At 37.2% G+C, this 22,500-nt stretch overlaps 1 protein-coding gene across 10 annotated transcripts in view; it reads right to left on the reverse strand.

Annotated features, from left to right (window-relative positions):
- The window catches only part of LOC106876006 (F-box/LRR-repeat protein 6), a 336,390-nt gene that overhangs the window by 26,090 nt on the left and 287,800 nt on the right, over positions 1–22,500 (reverse strand). For all 10 annotated transcript variants that reach the window (XM_052975599.2, XM_014924360.3, XM_014924365.3 and 7 more), the window contains one exon: positions 12,337–12,539. In XM_052975599.2, the coding sequence (XP_052831559.1) occupies positions 12,337–12,539 (203 nt within the window). The remainder of the gene's footprint in view (positions 1–12,336; positions 12,540–22,500) is intronic.

Here is a 22,500-nt window from a genome sequence, read left to right on the forward strand (position 1 = left end):
CTCTCTTTTGCACTCGCTCCTCACCTCGTGTTTCGGAAATATCAAGAGACCGACTGACTGAATATTTGCAGCAGGTATTTTCTATTGTGTCTTAGCATGGCACAAGCTGAACTGCAAAAGCATTAGACTCTACAACAGAGAGCTGCTGTCAGCTACCTGCTTCACCCCTGCACTGCCGCCAACATCACAACGACTGCCGAGACTACAACTACATCACTGCTACCACCACCACCACCACCACCACCACCACCACCACCATCGCCACCACCACCATCGCCACCACCACCATCGCCACCATCACTGCCACTTCCACCGTTGTCATCACAAAGCTCAAACAAACAACAAAGTCTGCATGATGCTTGACCTGCTAGAATTAACTGCTAGAATTAACTGACAAAACTTCCTCCTAGGCACAGGAGTGGCTGTGTGGTAAGTAGCTTGCTTACCAACCACATGGTTCCAGGTTCATTCCCACTACGTGGCACCTTGGGAAAGTGTCTTCTACTATAGCCTCGGGCCGACCAAAGCCTTGTGAGTGGATTTGGTAGACGGAAACTGAAAGAAGCCTGTCGTATATATGTATGTATATGTGTGTATATGTTTGTGCCTGTTTGTTCCCCCAGCATCGCTCTACAACCGATGGTGGTGTGTCTACATCCCCGTAACTTAGCGGTTCAGCAAAAAGACCGATAGAATAAGTACTAGGCTTCCAAAGAATAAGCCCTGGGGTCGATTCGCTCGATTAAAAGGCGGTGCTCCAGCATGGTCACAGTCAAATGACTGAAACAAGTAAAAGAGTAAAAGAGTAAATCACATCTTATGGTTATAAATAAGGAAAAGACATACCGGGTGGGGTAGGACTGATTAGGGTGGTCGTGACTGGAATGCCTTTAATTATAAGTCTGCTTCATCAGGGACTAAACAATAGCAACAACAACAACAACATCATTATAATCGCTGACAATAACACTGCTAAAACTACCGCCAGTACAGATATCTTTGCTGCTATCATCACCACCATAACCACTACCTCCGACTCCACTGCCAACACCACAGAAACAAACAATACTACAGTCACCGACCCAACCACCACCACCACCACCACTGCCGCCATCACTCTGTCTGCTGTTCCCGCTGCAACCACCACCTTTTTTCTACTGCTGCACTTGCCGCTGCTGCTTCGAATACTGCTGCCAGTGCAGAAAACTCTGCTGCTACTGCTGCTGCTACTACTACAACTGCAGCGACATCAGTCACCATTCTACCTGGTCTCTTACATAAATGTAATCACATGCTGTGCAAGTTAGCTTAACAGATATATTACATATGAACATATATATATATGATATAATATGATATAATACATACATACATACATACATATATATATATATATATATATATATATATATATACACATACATATACACGTGCATACTCATCTACACCGTCTGACAAGCCACTGCTGAAGAAATTTTGAAGTGTCACAATCACCTTGCGTTTTGTTTAAATTCCATATTATTATTATTAAAATAAAAATTATCCACACAAAAAAGCCATCTCGACTCGTTTTTTTCAAATATATAACACTGTGCCAAGAACTATCTTTTTATTATTCTACTATAGACATACATATATCTATATTTATTATATATATATATATATATATATATATATATATATATATATATATATATATATATATATATATATATATATATATATATCACCAACTCTCATTTATTTCCATGCAAGGTAACATGTCTTTTAGAGGAGATCGTAAACGAACAACCCTGCTTGCATGACACTGCCACTCATTTCCAAGTCTGGACAAGGGTACATACAGATACACCCACATATACATAAGCGTATACAAGAGCCAGAAAAAGCCAGAAACATGCATTTGGAAGTCTGCTAGTGCGAAGCACAGGGCAGGTATGGTGTTTCTACACTTTTCACCATAAGAGAAAATATCTTTTCTCCATGGTAACGGCAATGAATTTACTTTAATAAGTTAAAATATGTCACAAACATATAATAATTAACCTAAAGTTCATTATTCCTCGTTACTGCTTAGTGCTGATACTGTTGCTCTCTCTCTCTCTCTCTCTCTCTCTCTCTCTCTCTCTCTCTCTCTCTCTCTCTCACTCTCTCTTTCTTTCTCTCTCTCTCTCTCCTCGTATGGTGTACTGTCAGACCCCAAGACCTGTTGGTCTATGACCTCTGCATGTATGTATGTATGTACGAGAGGGTGCTGAAAAGTTCCTGGTGTTAAGGGTATCACAAAAGGCCTGGTTGGAGGCTCAACCTTTTGAGTTCTTTTACAGGGGCTGAGAAAAAGTGAAGGGCCACTGCAATGAGTGTGTGAATCTGAGAGGGGAATATGTTGAGTAAAACCACAATGAACTGATCCTCCTGCATTTTCTTTAATCCAAAGTCAGGAACCTTTCAGCACTTCTTCGTGTGTGTGTGTGTGTGTGTGTGTGTGTGTGTGTGTGTGTGTGTGTGTGTGTGCGTGTGTGCGTGTATTGTTTACAGTTAATGATCATTTAAGTAGCCATTCTCTAAGCCATTGATCTTTTTTTTATATCCTATGTCATCTGAATAGTAGATTTCTATAAAAATATGCAGGTGCATGTTTTGTGTGTGTGTGCATGTGTCTAGATAAATAAGCAGATAGACAGACAAATATATGGTTATTTATACATATATGTAGCACACAACTCTCATCTGCAACCTTTTTAAACACACATTAGACTTAGAATAAGGTAAAGGAATGACAGTGACAGTGGTAATTAGATCTGAAATACCACTAAGAAATTCGTTACACATTAAAACCAATCCTAGCAATATCACAGTAATTTAGTCTATAAAGTAATATAAACAGCATTAAGTTTCACACAACATAACTCAGGGATGGTTGTGTTTGATCAATGTTGCTTGGGTTACCTGGATATAAGGTACACTACCTTCACTAAAAAACTAACCAAGGAAGGAGCCAGTGTTTTGTCAGAGGATCTGCTAGAAACAACAGCAACATTTTTCTGAGATCTCATGCTCAACCATTATCATGAAAAATGTATTTCTAGATACATTATGTCTGGAAAACATAGAGGAGGCAACATTAACAGCAACTAGTCTCGGCCAAGAATTATAAGACCAATGTAGACATATCGAGGAAGCCACTGAATCAACCACACATGAGGTAAGTGTCGTTGGGGTATCAGAAGACATAGTTGATCTACGGGCATTTACTGGCAACACATCTAAGGACCTAAGCTGTATTCCTTCATAAAGTGCATTCCGCCTTGGCCGACCAGGATCCAAACCCAGATTGATTCGGCTGTCGTTTTCGAACTCTACTGAGGTGCGGGCATACCATCTAGCCACTGATAGGGCTCGGCATGCAAACAGAATTACCTTTCGGGCACGCCCTGGCCTACCACCTGATGTACGCCCAAAGCTAAGAACTGTAGCTTCCCTAAATTGCAACTCTGTGCCACAGGAAAGCTTTAGCCTATACGACGATGGGCAAATATGGAAATTTGTCAAGTCTGGTGAGTCATGGATAAGGGATATCAATTGGTCTGAGCATACTGCACCCACAATAACTAGCAATACAAAATCATGGGAAACTAAACAAGAACAATCAGCCATCCCTTGGATATCATCATCATCTGAAATCCAGATATAAACTGTTGTCCGTAAATGCCCGTAGTTTATGCAACAAGGTACATCTTTTTGACTCTTATGTCAAAAGTATCGACCCAGATTTCAAACTGTATTCACATCATAAACATAGATGCAGACATGGCTGTCTGGTAACAAGTTTGCTTCCCAGTTTTGGGGGAGGGTGTAAGTCAATTAAATCAGCTTCAGTGCTTAACTGGTACTTATTTAATTGACCTCCAAAAAGACAAAGAACAAAATCGACCTCAGCAAAATTTGAACTCAGAACATAAAACACAAATGAAATGCCATTAAGCATTTTGCCCAGCATGCTAATGATTCTGCCAGCTTGAAATAAAAAATATCATTTAATTATTAATAAACCATTTGGTCACTACAAAACCTTTTGAATTTTCATGGTTTGTCAAGGATAACTCAACTTAGTGAGAACAATTAAGTTTTCTTTAGACTTTCAGCCTAGCTGCAATTTTGCTGGTATAATGAGTCAATGAAATAAAATGACTTTGTTTAGAATTGAACGTAAATCACCTCTGGCTTGTAGATGCGTTAATGCCATAGTCCAGTGTTCACATGTAACATAAGGTAATGAGTCAATACTCTTGTATGTAATTTAAATGTCTTCATCTGTTGTGTCATGACAAATGAATGACAGTGCTATTATTAGAAGGTTAACAAGTAATGTATTAAGTATAATTTTCCTCAAATAAACAAATGACAAAATTTATAAAAACTTCAAGAAAAGTTGATGAAGAAACAATTCGTTTAATGACTGTATAAAGATTTTAAATTATCTTTAAATTGACTCAACACCCAAACATTCAGCACGATTTACTTTGTCGATAAACTCTAAGAATGGCATTGACTAAGAAACAAAAAGGAAGAAAGAAAGAAAACAGAACCAAAGCAAGGTAATTCTAATGAATCATTTAATCTATTCCAGTATTAAAGAGTAGCCATGAGAATACCAAGATTACTGTAATTAGCTGACATCAATACTGACAACTAGCAAACGATAGAATCGTTACCACATACCATATTACCTCACAGTGCAGTGTCCTATTACCCTATGAGACACTGACCAACAGAGTACTAAATATGGTAGTACACACCAGAATGAAGTATGTTTTAGTCAGTATACTTGAATCGTGATTATTTCCAAGCTGTCGATTGATTAAGTTAATGCCAAGAGACTTTTCAAGCAGGGCTGGCTGAAGCATCTCAGTAACAAACCTCTGTTTCCTTTGATATCAAATGGAGTGTGAGGGAAGGGGCTTCATAGTGTAGACAAGTAGGTCAATATGGCTTAGTCTATCTCCCATTCATACATTCTTTGATAATTGAGACATGAATTTTATTATGTACTCTGTAAAAACTGATCAAACAATGTTTTACTGAAATTTTCTAAGGTTTGCTTTTGGTTTCTTGTTACTCTTTAATACAGATTTTTATTTAATGTATGGTGCATACGCACACACACACACACACACACACACACACACATACATGTGATGTGTTCACACACACACATATACCGATATACACTACAAAATTATATATATAGTATAAAGCTTCACTGAGGGTTAAATAAGAAAGTAAACACATTCTTTTTAATATTATTAATACAACTGATGTCTGGAAAAATAAAAAGCGGGGAGTTTCCTGATAGACCATTCCATAGTTTGTTAACCACTCCTGAGAAGACAAACCTCCCATTTCCTGTTTCAATTTATCTGGGAACTCAAGGACCAAGGATTCCAACATCCTATAGCAATATGGAAGATTATGGATAGAGCTACCCCTTATTTCAGGGTGTCAGTGCAGTCTTTATCTCATTGAGAATTCCCAGTTATTGAAGCAATGAGGAGGTTTGAAATATTTCCTGTCATCAATAAAGGACATTTCTCTCAGGCAGCTGAATATCTCAGGTGAAACAAAATGAATTCATAGATACCCAGAGTCTGTGAGATATTTTCCACTCAGTCTGTAACATTATCAACCAATAAGAATCAGTCATACTCGTACTATGCAGAACCTTCTTCATCGACAACCTTCATTCACAACACACTGACTGATCACATGTGCAATTCACCAGTGGGAAATTCAAATAACAAAGGATAGAACCACTAAGTGTAATCTTGGAGAGCTGCAAAATGTGGTTCTGAAGGAGAATATTGAGGACAGCATGGACAAAATGTCCAATGAAGAAGTAATGGCACAAGCTGTGGTAAATATGAAACTGCTTTGTGAGATAAGGGCCAAGCAACTGAGATTTTTTGGTCATGTGCTGAGGAAATAAGGCCTGGAGAATTTAGTGATGACCAAAAGATTGAAGGAAAAAGAAGCAGAAGATGGAGGATAATGCAGATGTCAAGCTTGATGAAGTGGTTGGCAGAAGGAGAGGCATTCAATATCAGGAAGAGAAACTGTTACGGAGAACAAAGAAAAGAAAATTGTGTTAGGATGTGATCACCAATGTCCTATATTCTGGACATGTCACCTAAAGAAGAATTTTATAATTATATATTGTCGTGGCATTTCGTCGGTTACAAAAACGAGGGTTCCGGTTGATCCAATCAACGGAACAGCCTGCTTGTGATATTAATGTGCAAGTGGCTGAGCACTCCACAGACATGTGTACACTTGATGTAGTTCTTGGGGAGATTCAGCGTGACACAGAGTGTGACAAGGCTGGCCCTTTGAAATACAGGTACAACAGAAACAGGAAGAAAGAGTGAGAGAAAGTTGTGGCGAAAGACTACAGCAGGGTTCGCTACAACCACCTGCCAGAGCCTCGTGGAGCTTTAGGTGTTTTCACTCAATAAACACTCATAATGTCCAGTCTGAGAATCGAAACCGCAATCCTACAACTGTGAGTCCGCTGCCCTAACCACTGGGCCATTGTGCCTTCACTATAATTATATATATGGTAACTTCTGTACTATGGTTTCATGCTTTGGAAAACCAAGAATCAAGGACAAACTTGTCTTCTAGAAAGTCCTCTGAAGATTGTTGGGATACAAGATAAAAGTGTAGTATGGGAGTAATGATAGGCATTTAATATGCCCTATGATATTTATTGCAAGTGTATGCTGAGCACTACACAAAGAAAAACAGTGTCTAATCATAGTGTTATACACATACACACACACACACACAGAGATACAAATGCATGCACACACACACACATACACACACAGATACACATGCATATATATGCATGTGCATATATGTATGTATACATATATGTGTATGTGTGTGTGTGTGTGTGTGTGTGTGTGTGTGTGTGTGTGTGTGTGTGTGTGTGTGTGTGTGTGTGTGTGTGCAAAGCAAGAGAGAGAACACATACCCACATACCTACATATATTTAAAAAGACAAATATGCATACAAACATTCCACATGTTTGTGTAGTGTCAATATTATTTGGAAGACAGACAAAAATTGTTGATAAGACAATTTCCACTCTGGTACCTACAATCCTAGAATGCACACTCACCTTTTTGCCATTACTAGTATTGCCAGCCCAACACACAACAGAACATCAGCCTCTCAACAAGATTCGCAACTCTCATCATCATCCTCATTCAACGTCTGTTTTTCATGCTGGTATGGGTCGACCATTTTGGCAGGAGCTGGCAAGCCAGCATACGGCACGAATGTCTATTGTTAGTTTTGGCATGGTTTCTGAGACTGGGTGCCCTTCCTAATGCCAAGCGTTTTACCCTAATTTTCAAAAATTCAAGTGAACACTATAATTAGAAGCATAAAAACCTGCAAAACTTCTATGAGATTTGAAGGTTCAACAGTTTTGAAAAATACACAGTGGACTGTGTGGTAAGAAGCTTGCTTCCCAACCATATGTTGCCAGGTTCAGTCCCACTGCAGAGCACATTGGGCAAGTGTCTTCTACTATAGTTTCAAGCTGACCAAAGCCTTGTGAGTGGATTTGGTAGATGGAAACTGAAAGAAACCCATCATATATATATATATATATATATATATATATATATATATATATATATATATATATATGTATGTATGTATTTGTGTGTGTGTCTGTGTTTGTTTGTCGCACTATCGCTTGATAACCAATGTTGGTGTGTTTACATCGCCCTAACTTACCTGTTCAGCCAAAAGTGACCGATAGAATAAGTACCAGGCTTACAAAGAATAAGTCCCGCGTTCAATTTGTTCAACTAAAGGTGGTGCTCCAGCATGGCCACAGTCAAATGACTGAAACCAAATAAAAGAATTAAATGCTCCAGTCATTACTTTTCTTTTAATCTTTTGTTTTTTTTTAACGACCTTACACTGACTAGCCATAATAGGTAATAAAATATCCAACCCAAGGCAGAGGGTATGCACCTTTATACATGTGTGTATATATCCCTGTATACATCCATGTATACATCCGCTTTTCCCACGTTTTATTCTGCTGACATTCATGCATGAGTTTAGCCGTGGCATTGTTTTGTCTTACATCAGTAGGAAACACAGCCGTGCAAAGGACTGCCAAAACTAAGTACATACAACTAGTTAAATGAAGTGTGCTTACGACTCTTTACATTCTGTTATTACCAGAAATAGTGCAAAGCGTGTTTGGGGATAACAAGAATAGGAAAAAAAAAATATAAAAACTAAAAACTGGGTATAAACTGGAAAAAATATAATAAAAAGAATAAAAAATGAAACAAAATTAGTTGTCTTCTATCCTTGTCAGTGATCTTCTGAGATAAGAATAGAAATTGCATCATGGAAATAGAAAAATTCAAGTCAGTCTACTCTGTCAGTATCACTGCTGAAGCTTAACTGATGTAAAAAACATAAAAAAATGTTTTTCTGAAAGATTACAGAATTGGCAACAAAAAGACTGTGTTGCTTATGTATTCCATGTGTGAGACAACTCAAATCTTTAACTAACAAGAAATATCTTAATCATTTTAAATCAGTTTTATCTCCTCAATAAGGGGTGTCTATTGTGCTTTAGTTCCATTCCATTCATCTTTGTCTTCTTAAATGTCAACCTTTCAAAACCTGGTATAAGACCACAGCCTCCTACTGCCTCTCAAATACTGCCCCTATCATTTAGTGATTTAATTTTTTTTTCCCCTTCTTCCTGTCCTTTTTCTTGTCTTACAAGTTAATTGGCAACCTCACTAGCGCCAGTGGCATGTTAAAAGCATCCAGTACACTTTGTAAAGTGGTTGGCATTAAGAAGAGCATCCAGCCACAGAAACTATGCCAGAGCTGACACTGGAACTCAACATGGGCCTCCAGCTCACTAGATCCTCTCAAATCATCCAATGAATGCTAGCATGGAAGATGATGTAGGCAACAAGACTTAAATTTGGTTCATTTAGTCCAGAATTGAAAACTTAAATCAATTAAATTACTATATGCTGTTTATAATACCTGTCTTTCAGAAGGAGAAAATAAATAAAATAAGAAGGCCCTAAAAAAATTCAAGATTAATTGTTGTGAGAAGAGAAAATCTGCTGTATCAAGTCTTGTCTCTTGTCTGTGAGCAAAGAATAGAGGAAGTATTGTGGTTATCATTCTGATTCCAGGAAATCGACAATGAATCGACAGTCATTAGAATATTGGTGGGAGCATCTGCCCTGTGCTCCTCACTCTGGGTCTCTGTGCTGGGAATTTAAATTCTTCTGAGGTTCAGTTTACTTTTCAGCCTTCACTCTCAATAGGGAAAAAATTCTCTCTCTCTCGCTCTCTCTCTCTCTCTCTTTCTCTCATACACACACACACACACACACACACACACATGGTTCAAAATTATACAAAAAAATGCAAGACAGAAACACGTGAGGGAACAACAAGCAATGTGTATTAGTTTGATACTCAGGAAAAAAGGAAGAAGTTTTGACATTTGGAGCCATTGCTCTTCTACAGAAAGTATCAAGGAGCGAAAACAGATGGAGAGAGGCACAAAGATGCAAAGAAATATATATATATATCAGATTGGAGCCTGGTGTAGCCATCTCGTTTCACCAGTCCTCAGTCAAATCGTCCAACCCATGCTAGCATGGAAAGCGGACGTTAAACGACGATGATGATGATGATGATATATATCTACACACACACACACACACACACACACACACACACACACACACACACACACACACATAGAAGACATTGGTTGTATTCAAACCAAGAGAGGGATGGGTTTAGCCAGGTTTAAATGCCCAAGGCAGGTGGAATATCACACAACAATGTTGCTATAGCTGTGTCTTTTATTGGAAGTCACTCCCAAGAAAGTTGCAAGCAAGCCAAGTCATAAGCAACTATTTAGCTTCTTAAGAGTTACTAAGGAAAAGGAGAAAAGTTCAAGAACCTGTCTAAAAAAGTACACACACACGTATGTACGTGCATGAATGCATGTATACGTATATATCTGCAGACAGACAAACTTACGGACAGACAAACATTCATTCAAGTAGTATAGCAAAATATTAAAAATAACAGTAGAAACTAAAGCAGAGTTGAACAGGAGGTAAAATTTCAGTCTGAATAATCGTATTGACTGTAATTTAATATATTTTGGATATACAGTAAGACAAAAAAAAAAAAAGAAATCTAAAAAAATTGAAAATGGTGTAAAGGAAAGTAGAATGGAATGTGTGTAAAAAGAGAGATGTTAAAGGAGGAAATTAGCTATTTTTGCTTTAGATGAAATTCTATTTTCGATGAACAAAAATATCTAGGTCATATTATCATGGTGAAGAAAGTTTTTAAATCCAAAATAGAGTTTTCATTTGTGTAAGATCTAGAACTAATTTGCTATTATCTAAGATGTATATCTAAGACATTTATATATTAGCTGAATTGGATAACTTCCAACTGTAATATTTCTTTTGGCTTCAAATAAAGAACGGTTGGGAACTCTTCAGAATGATAAACCAGGTAAATTTAGAAATCTATAGAGATTATTTGATAGGATATATTTGTTGTTCTGTTTTCAGGAAATCAAATCAGACAATTACCATAGAAAGTATGTATTTGTGACAGCAATAAATCTACCAAATTTGGAACATTAGTTAGAGAGTGAACGAGTTAAATGAACTAAAAATAATATTTATTTAGTTCTTTCATGCATGAGAAAAAAACAAAATATAATGAAATATCAAACGCTTGAATTTTTCTGCTTGACTATTTGTCATTGATAGTATCCAGTAAATGATTGATCAGCTTATTGATTTCAGGAGATATGGGAAATGAGATTTTTCCAAGCAGATTTATGATATCAGCAAAGCAAAACAACTATCTCTGAACTGGAACTAGCTTACTGATGAAGCTAACTGGGAACTTCTGTTCTACAGTGCTTGCCATGTTAAAATAAATACATGCTTGAAAAAGTAACAGTGCATTAAATTAAGTCACTATCTAACATGAAAGTAGCCAATGATAATTTTGTACTCTAGCAAAAAATCTACGATAAGAGACTTAATATCTCCATTATTGAAAGATAAGTAGCATAATTCACTGTGATAAAGAATTCATTTTACATTGTTGACAGAGATACACTAAGAAAATAGATAGTAGTAAGTACAATGAATTGTTATTTGGTAGTCATGGTGACTAATGCAAATCATTAATGTATTGATATCTTATGAAAAGACACGAAGTAATATTTTAAAGATGTGGGAAAATCAATTAAATTGACCATAGCATATGATTAATATCTTATTTTATACAGGCATTTTAATCATAACAGCACTGTATTGGTGCTTTTGTTAATTAGTCCCATCTAATTAACAAAAGCGTTGTAAATACTATTGCACCTGTAATAGTCTGTTTGCAGAATATTTACTCATCAATTCATCAGTAGCTGGGGGATGATGTGAACCAACAAAAAATGAAGTGTTTGCTCAAGAACACAATGTATCACTGTGCTGGAATCGAAACCACAATCTTACAATGATGAGTACAACATCCTAACCACTAAGCCACAAGCCTCTACACACACACTCACGTGTGTGTGTGTGTGTGTATGTCTTTGTGTTTGTGTATGTCCTTCCACCACTGCTCAACAAGCAGTTGGTTGGCACTCCGTCAATTACTACGACGAGGGTTCCAGTTGATCCAATCAACGGAACAACCTGCTCGTGAAATTAACGTGCAAGTGGCTGAGCACTCCATAGACACGTGTACCCTTAACATAGTTCTCGAGGAGATTCAGCGTGACACAGTGTGACAAGGCTGGCCCTTTGAAATACAGGTACAACAGAAACAGGAACATAGAATGAGAGAAAGTTGTGGTGAAAGAGTACAGCAGGGTTCGCCACCAACCCCTGCCGGAGCCTTGTGGAGCTTTAGGTGTTTTCGCTCAATAAACACTCACAATGCCCGTTCTGGGAATCGAAACCGCGATCCTACGACCATGAGTCTGCTGCCCTAACCACTGAGCCATTGCGCCTCCACTCAACAAGCAGTGTTGGTGTGTTTACATGCCCATAACTTGGCAGTTTTAAGAAAGGAGACCAATAAAGTAAGCAGCTGACTGCAAACAAAAAAAAAAGTTTGGGGACCAATTTGTTCAACTTAAACCCTTGAATATAGTGCCCCAGCATGGCCGCAGTCCAAAGGCTGAAAGAAAGACAATAAAAGGAAATAAAAGATAGTTTACTCACTTAATGTTTTTCAAAAAGGGGATTACATTCAGCCAAAAGTTTTCTGTCAATTTTGGTTTCCCAGACAGCATAAGTCCTTTAAGATTTTTCCCATATGTCAGCAAGAAGTTGTAAATTGAATTCTCAGACAATGCATTGGTATGACTAATATCAATGGCACGTAATTTGATGAATTTTCCTGTTTCCATTAGTTTTTCTAATATCTGTTCAAAGAAAATTAATAGAATAAATGAAACATGATAAATGAAGAAACAATTATCTTTCAAATCATTTTTAAGGTTTGATTCAATATTATATAAATGGAATAGAAAAGATTTAGGCTTCTTGATTTAATATTGTTTTGCATTGATATAGTTTGGCAGTATTTGATAGACCTGGCTGTCACAGTGGTAGTGATGATGTCAGATGGTGCAACCATCATTGGCAGTTCACACTCCACCCAATTCCATTGCCAATGCCTCCCATGGCTCTGTGGTTAGAGCATCGAGCTTACGATCGTGAAGTTGTGAGTTCAAATCCTGGACTGGGCTGTGTGTTGTGCTCTTGAGCAAGACACTTTATTTCATGTTGCTCCAGTTCACTCAGCTGTAGAAATGAGTTGTGGTGTCACCGGTGCCAAGCTATATCGGACCTTGCCTTTCTCTTGGATAACATTGGTGGTGTGGAGAGGGGAGGCTGGTATGCATGGGCGATTGCTGGTCTTCCATAAACATCCTTGCTTGGACTTGTGCCTGGGAGGGTAACTTTCTATCCATGCAATCCCATGGTCAGTCATTACCGAAGGGGGTCTCACACATCATCACGCCTCCCACCACATCATTGCCAAACTCAGCTTTTTCACCAATCTGCACCAACATCCATAGAGGCTCAGTGCACAGCCATCGCATCCCAAACTATTTTGCTCAGTGAACCCTTATTTCCACCTGCTGCAGCTCCTCTTCTTCTATGCAGTTTGAATGTAAATGAGCAGAGGCACAGAATAAGCAGAAATATTGTAGTACAAAGCTCAACGTCTCACAATATTTTCATCCAATTAGGTTCTGAGATCAAATTCTGGCATGGTTAATTAGATTTTCAATTATTTCATGTTTTATTTCAGTTCTAATGGGAAAATGCTTGAAACATAGAAGGGATAATTAAATCAGCTACATGCCACTATGCAATTAGCCATGTAATTAAGAAATCAGTATAATAATTCATTTGTTAGAATTCTCTCTTTACACAGATCATGTTGAGGATGAATAATTTGGACTTGTCTAATGTTGTTGTAGCCATCATTGTTTAGCCCTGGCTCAACCCTGATCAATGAAGCTTTCAGCAGTGCCCCGACTCTGAGTTTGAGAAGTTACACAAAAAGAAGGATACTCTCACCAATTATGAGGGATTAAGACAATGCAGAATTAGGTGTCCTCACTAATAATATAACGAGACACCTACAGTAGATCATTTGAAGCCACAACCTATAGTCTTCTGATGCCTTATACCTTCTATGGAGAAAAAAATACATGTAATAGAAAACTAGTGGAAATGGAAATGTTTTATGAGTAGAAAAAGTGCGGAAGACTTAGAGAAATAACAATCATTTCCCTTGGAAACAACTATCATTCTGTACACAAACATTAAGAATGTACTCTCTTTCTCTTGATTCCCAAATAACTAATGTTCTACAAAGAAAACACACACACATACATACTATTGATAAGTTACAGGTAACATCATGCTGACAGTTTCTAAAAAGAATGAAATAGAGGTATACATGATTACCACCAACTAGAAATTGCATGAACTTTGTAATAAGTAAACAAATAGGAAATAAAATATCTGATTGTTATGCATCTTTTCCATATAATTCCTTAATTTCCAAGTCAAATTTCTAATCCTGCCCCATGTTTTGAGAGGATGGCTATCTCCCTTGTATTAACTGCCATCACTTGAGGGAACCACATGTGTATTACAAACACAATTTGAATTCACAACTATGAAGCTTTGAGCAACAAACACAATAAAGACAAGGCTTTCTTTGTGGTCTAACAGCTGGTATTTCTAATATGAGACATTTATCAGTTTATACATGATAAACAGTGATTATATTAGATTATCTTTGCATAAACTAAATATGTTAAAAGTAGAAAAAGTGCAGAGGACCTAAAGAAACCTGATATATCTTTGATAGATCTAACAGTTATAGAATTGGTAGAAATAGTGCAACAAAAGATAAAATGAGACTATGATGAGTGAATAAACACACAATTGACTGAAATCTTATGATTATGTAGCATCAATCTACATTCCATCTTATTATAGCCAAAAAAAGGTAATTTCTTTATTTATAAGCATTGTAGTGAATTAGAAGCACTTTTTTGTTTAGTGTAAGCAATGTGAAGAGCAAGACTTTATTTTTTATGTTCATGAATTAGTTGTGATATAAATCAATAAGGGTTTCAACAAGATCGTTAGTGTTGTAAAAATGATATTGAGGTTTAAGCCTAGAGCTTCAAATACAATATTTCTTCAAAGAGAAATTTTAAGTATGTGTATATGTAAGAAAGAGGGAGAAAGAATGAGAGAGAGAGAGAAAGGGTGAGAGAGAGAAGAAGAGAAAGAGAATGCTTGTGGGGGGTGGGAGAGAAAAAAACAGAGAAAGAAAGAAAAAGAGGGAGAGAGAGAAAGAGAGTTTATGTGTATATGTATACATACATTCTCTGTATGTGAGAGAGAAAGAGGGAGAAGGAGAGAGAGTATGTGAGCGTATATCATATAGAGAGAGTGAGAGATAATGAGCTCGAGAAATAGAGAGAGAGAGAGAGAGAGAGAAGAACAAGAAGAGAGAGAGAGAAGAACAAGAAGAGAGAGAGAGAAGAACAAGAAGAGAGAGAGAGAAGAACAAGAAGAGAGAGAGAAGAACACGAAGAGAGAGAGAGAAGAACACGAAGAGAGAGAGAGAAGAACAAGAAGAGAGAGAGAGAATAACAAGAAGAGAGAGAGAAGAACAAGAAGAGAGAGAGAGAAGAACAAGAAGAGAGAGAGAGAAGAACAAGAAGAGAGAGAGAGAGAAGAACAAGAAGAGAGAGAGAGAAGAACAAGAAGAGAGAGAGAGAGAAGAACGCGAAGAGAGAGAGAGAAGAACAAAAAGAGAGAGAGAGAAGAACAAGAAGAGAGAGAGAGAAGAACAAGAAGAGAGAGAGAGAAGAACAAGAAGAGAGAGAGAGTACATGAGCATATATCGTAAAAAGTGACAGATAACGAGTTCAAGAAATGGAGAAGGAAGATCAGAGAGAGACAGACAGTTAGGTAGATCTATCTATCTATCTATCTATCTATCTATCTGTCTATCTGTCTATCTATCTATCTATCTGTCTATCTATCTATCTATCTGTCTATCTATCTATCTTCTATCTATCTATCTATCTATCTATCTATCTATCTACCTGTCTATCTATCTATTTATTTTCTATCCCTCTATTTTTTTTCTTTGGCAGCCTACAATAAATTAATACAAAAGCCTAAATATAAATATTTACATGTACATATTGGTAACTGGTAAACATTTTTTTTTAAAGCCTCTAAAGATAAACAGTGGTAAGTACAAATAAAGTAAGGCAATTAGCAGAAGGAAGTGAAAAAATTCAATGTTCTTAGCAGAGTTATCTTCCAGAACATTCTCGTTTAATGGTTACAGGAAATATAAGGAAGCAATAAAAAGTAAAAACTTAAAACAGAAAAGAAAAATGTAAAATTATATATAAAACCCCAAAGCGTTTAGTTAATTCTATTATTGAATTCTTCCATTTATTTTACCTTTCCAAATTTGTTGGAAGTCATTAGCATAATTTTTAATGGATTCATCAGCAATTAACTTCCATCTAGAGACTGTTCTTTTGGATTGTTAAGAGAACATCGTAAGGGACAGACTGATAAAGACAGTGTTAGGGAAGAGTATAATAGGGGGAAATGGAAAAGTAGTGACAGGGTTTTAGTGAAAGGTGGGGTGCCAGAGAATGATAAAGAAGGTGGATTGAGTTGGGTAGGAGATGCTTGGCAAACCCCACATTAACTGGATGGGTAGAGCGGTGCATGAAGGAGAGAGAAGGTAATGATGAGGAACCAGGGTGTATTCTCACATTAACATGTCCAAAAGGACATGGTAATAGAAGAATCAAGGATGGTGGGTACAAGCTGCCAGAATGCAACCCCTCTTCACTCATGCATTACGATTTTGATTTTGAAGGATAGAAGAGGAAGGAGTAGCAAGATTTGGGTGTTGAAAAGGGGCTATTCAATATGCACAGGTAGAGTACTCTCCTCTCAGTTGTGGTTGGTATGATAGAGTGAGTAAAAGAGATGACAGAAACAAGAGGGTACAAAATAAATACAGTGGGTAGAAGAAAATGGTTGGCAGATATGAGGGTATTTAACAAGCAATAAGCAATGGGTGCATTCACTATGCAATAGGCAAGTGGTCACCAAACTTACATGGGAGGTTAGGGTTTCCTATGGTACCACATACTGCCAGTTGACATGGTCCATTGTTATCTTCTTCATCAGATGTAACATCCTGAGATCACTTTTCACCTCATCCTAAATCTTTCTTGGTTTCCCTCTTCCACAACTACAATTCTCTTTGCAGGCTCAACACTTGCCTACGCAGCTGTCATCCTTAATCTACATCATATGTCCATACCTTTACTCTCTTCTCTCTCACATTAGATTCATCTCATAATCAGTTTGTCTCTCAGCTTAATTATATTTCTTCACTCAAGCTCGTGACCACAGCACGTCCACTGAAGAACTTCCATCTCATTTCTTTCTACTTTTGCAGAGTTTTCTGCATTTAAAGTTCACATTGTACTGCTATGCAGCAGACTTTGCACACAAACACCATACAATCGGTCACTGACCTGAAAGGAGAAACTCTTTGTTGCCAGTAGAGAAAAAAAATAACTCCCCAGTCTGTCCTTATTCTGGCTGCCATATTTTCAGAATAGTTGTCACTGGTCACCTAGATAAACTAGCACTCCATCAGTTATGATGACAAGGGTCCTAGTTGATCTGACCAATGGAACAGCCTGCTCCTGAAATTAACGTGCATGTGACTGAACACTCCACGAATATGTGTACCCTTCATGTAGTTCTTGTTTCAGCATAACACAGAATATGACAAAGCCGGCCCTTTGAAATACAGGTACAACTCATTTTGACCAGCTGAGTAGACTGAAGTAATGTGAAATAAAGTGTCTTGCTCAAGGACACAATATGCTGCCAGTTTTCAAACTCATAATCTTATGATTGTGAGCTGAATACCTTAACCACTTATCCTGGCACCTTTGTTCATCTAGATTACAAAAAGGGTATCAGCTATTCCTAGGCAACTACCTGGGTATTTCACACATGCGCATGCATGCATGCACGCATTCACACATGTGTATGCATGCAAACACATGTATACATATACACATACACACACATACATATAGGAAAAAGGAATTGTATTAGGTATTTCTGTCATCATCATCATCACCATCATTGTTTAACGTCCGCTTTCCATGCTAGCATGGGTTGGACGATTTGACTGAGGACTGGCAAACCAGATGGCTACACCAGGCTCCTTTGATAAAGGCTATAAAGGGTGTGTGTGTGTGTGTGTGTGTGTGTGTGTGTGTGCATGCGTGTGGTATGGTGTTGGTGTGTGTATGTACGTGTGTGTGTTTGCCTTTGCATATTGCTTCGAAACTTCCATTTACCCATCTATTTATATGCATGTCTGTGTCCATGCCCACCACACATGAATGTGCACACACATAATTAACACAAATTCTGGCTGCTCCACTGCATCTATCATCAAGCTAACCAATCTGCCATGCATATATATACACAAATTATTCACTAGCGTAGAACAGTAACAAAGAACGAAATATAAAATTCACATTCACACTACTTCATCTATCCTTGCTTTATCATCTCTAAACATTGCACACACGTTTACCATTGAGGATATGATAATAGCATTTATTGGTATACGGACATAATAAGCTTTCGGTGTAGTGCAAAGATACATAATTTATAGCTAATTTGTACTGTGACAGATAGAAGACCATGGCGATAAATTGAATACGTTAATTACAAAATATATTGAGCAGTAAAAATTTCCATTGTGTGGTGACAGTCAGTACAACCAACAAATTCAGTTTACTTCAAATAACAGCTAAAGTTCCTCTAAGTCATATCCTGTTATCTTAAGTAAAAAAAAAGGATACACTGGACAGTGTACAAAAAGATGGGATGGTCATGTCTGGAATGAATTTGATCAGTGATATGAGCTTAATCTGAGTACAAGCTCTTGGAAATATTTGGCAATTTAGTAAGGCAGAGAACTGGCAGAATCATTAGCATGCCAGGCAAAATACTTAGCAGTATTTTGTCCAGCTTTACATTCTGAGTTCAAATTCCACCAAGGTTGGCTTAGCCTTTCATCCTTTCAGGGTCGATAAAATAAGTATCCATAAAGTCCTGGGGTCAATGTAATCGCCTTTCTGACTCCCCCAAAATTTCTGGCCTTGTGCCAAAATTTGAAACCTATATTAAATAATTAAGTGATTCTATCTGTATGAGTTAAAGCTGAGCCACAAGGAAGTCTTTAAGGGAGGGCATAACCTATTAAAAGCTGTACTACACCAGCTTAGAAGTAACAAATACTTAAAGTAACATGACCCTTGGGCCATGTTGCAAGTATGGGTGCAACACCCTAACCACTGGGCCACGTGGTTAGGGTGTTGCAATCCAAAATATGTATCTTCAGAATTACTCATTGATCAAAAGTGACAGCAGGACTATTATTAAACCCCAAAGACGTAAGAAAAATATCAGTTATGTCACCTCTTTGACAAACATGACACATGATTTCCTTAAATATATTTTTATGTTTTTCATGATGATATACATTGATGTTTACATCAAAGAATGCAAGCTTTGTCAGAAAATGATGTTCTTCGAGCAAAGTCCTTTGCACTGTGTTTTGAAGCCCTTTGCACTGAAACATTCCCTTGTCACTCTCACCTCTAGAAATATAGTAAACCTACCATTGACTCAATGGAAATATTTAACCCATGATGTTTTTGTTCAGAAACTGATATAAAAAAATATATAATTGTTATAAACCCAAAAAGGTAATATCTAGGTTTAAAAGGTTTTAATCAACTAAAAATACAGCAATCTACAATACAAACAAAGATTGCTAAATTGTAAGCAAAACAAAACCTCAATGTAATAACAGTTTTATGCAGTGAGTTGCTACAGTCTCGACTAACTAAAAGCCAACACTGAACACATCATGCCACAAACAGAACAGAACTTCGTGCAGCTGCACTGCAGGCAAATAACAGCAATCGAGACAATCAAAATCACGTGATAAAAACACATTCGTTTGTCACTCTCACCTCCAGAAATATAGTAAACATCAGGGGTTGAAAATTTCCATTGAGTCAATGGTAGGTTTACTATAATTCTGGAGGTGAGAATGACAAGGGAATGTATCAGTGCAAAGGGCTTCAAAACACAGTGCAAAGGACGGCGAGCTGGCAGAAATGTTAGCACGCCGGGCGAAATGCTTAGCAGTATTTCGTCTGCTGTTACGTTCTGAGTTCAAATTCCACCAAGGTCGACTTTGTCATTCATCCTCTTGGGGTCGATAAATTAAGTACCAGTTACGCACTGGAGTCGATGTGATCGACTTAATCCCTTTGTCTGTCCTTGTTTGTCCCCTCTATGTTTAGCTCCTTGTGGGCAGTAAAGAAATAAGAAATATAGTAAGCCAACCATTGACTCAATGGAAAATTTTAGCCCATGATGTTATTGTTCAGAAACTGATATAAAAATATATAATAATTAATCTCATTTTGCATGAGATTATGTTATGTCTCAATGCTACTGCTATTTAACACCTTCGGATGATCTCTACTCAACTGCTACTCGTCAGCTACTCAACTGTCACTCAACTCCTCTACCACGGCCAGACTACCTTTATTTATATGTCTTGGGCGATCCCACTTCTTCGCTTGGGGGTATCGACACAACAGATTACTAAAAAATAATAGCTTCACCAACCTAAGTTCCTTCTGAATTCAAAACATTGAATATTTTCTTCTTCTATACACACCAATCTAATGTCTCATTTTGTCGGCCTACCTGTATGATTTCTTGCCAAACTAACAAAGACCAACACTCACTTTCTTAAACCCTTGTGATTACATTGAATGAAATAAAACTTCTGAATTAAACTACAAGCATCCATGCTGATGCCACACAGAAAACACCTGTACTGGTGCCATGTAGAATGCATCCATGCCAGTGTCAGGTATAAAGTACCTGTGCCAGTGCCACTCAATAGCACTGGTGCTAGTGCCACATAAAATACACCCAGTACACTCTATAAAGTGGTTAATTTTAGGATGGGCATCCAGCCATAGAAATAGATAATGGGAGCCTGGTGCAGCTTTTTGGTTGGACAGCTCCAGTCAAACTGTCCAACTCATGCCAGCAAGGAAAACAGATATTAAATGATGATGATGTTTCTGTATGTTGATGTTTTATCACCAAGCATGCAGTTATATATTTATATTCTAATATTCATGCCTTACCAAAAGTTTAAGCAGCGTAAGTGAAATGGTACAATATGAAACGGCTTCCATCAGGAATCAAGATTTATTACGTAAAAAAGTATCGAAATTTCCAATTTTAAACTGGCCATTTGATGGTTATTTAGTATATCAAGACCAATTTCGAGTAATAAGAAAAAAAATTAAAGAATATATTTAAATAAAATTCGTTTATACTTATCTAGACAGAAATCTCTTGAATAATTCAATCATGCAAATTATCAAATCTTGTTCTCATGTCATTTATTGATTTGAAAAAGAATTTGTCTGAAGATTTATCCATAATTTTAGCACTGTGAAAACTGATTTTTGTGGCAATTGTTGTAGTTCTTGTTGTTGATTATGTTCTTAGTTGTTATTGTTTTGATTGTTACAGTCTTGTAGTTTTCATTTGCTGAATCATCATCATCATTGTCATTGTCATTATCATCACCGCCACCATCATGTTAACATCCATTTTTTCCCTGACTCCATTGATTGAACAGGGTTTATCAAGGCAGACTCTTTTATGGCTGGGATGCCCTTCATGTCACCAACCCTCACCTGTTTCCAAGCAAGATATTTTTTTCCCATGGCCAGACATGTATCTGCAGAAATTGTGATAACATCATTTGTTTACAATTATTGCCCACTGTCAAAACAAGGTTACACACCAGCACACACACACACATTTAGTGTACTGTTCCATTATTAGTGGGCTCAACAAAAGAAGCACTCTGTCCAGTAAGAGAGAAATATTATTTAATATACACAAGCTTCAAATGGAAGCTACTATTACACATGCCGCACAAGCTTGTCTGACCACTGTATTTTCAGAAGAATGAAAATGATAGTACTTCCCATTTATATTCTGTGTGTACACACACATATATATGAGGGAGTACTAAAAAGTCCCTGGCTTTGGGTAAAAGAAAATACAAAAGGATCAATTAATTATGATTTTATTCAACATATTCCCCTCTCAGATTCACACACTTTTCGTGGCAGTCCTTCAGTTTTTCTAAGCTCTGAAAAAGAACTCGAAAGGTTAGGCCTCCAACCAGGCTTTTCACAATACCCTTAAAGCCAGGAACTTTTCAGACCCTCTCATACATATATTTACAGCATTTGTTCCTATGTACGTTTCACCATTCTTGTTATTTGGAACCTCTTTGGAAATTTCAAGTGCAACTGGATGCTTAACCATAGCATACCATCAGGGAACTAAAGTCTGAGACTTCGAAAATCCAATGCAGGGTTCCAAACAACCTCAATGGTAAATAGGAACAAATGATATAAACTTCTGTTTATTGTAATTTCTCATATATAAGGTGTTCAGAAAGTCTCTCTGCAGTAAGTATTTTATTGTAAAATGAATATTCATAAGATGGTATAAGACAACGAAAGAATATATCAGACTTTACAAAACTTTAAAAAACTTTTTAAGAGCTGTTGCAAGTGTCATCCTTTGTTTTCAGTTCATGAGTTGACTCTTCTACACATGTTTTGAATTACATCTTGGAGAGTCTGACGC

This window comes from Octopus bimaculoides, chromosome 2 (assembly GCF_046866305.1).
Source record: "Octopus bimaculoides isolate indiv1 chromosome 2, ASM4686630v1, whole genome shotgun sequence".
In the NCBI taxonomy this organism is placed as follows: domain Eukaryota; kingdom Metazoa; phylum Mollusca; class Cephalopoda; order Octopoda; family Octopodidae; genus Octopus; species Octopus bimaculoides.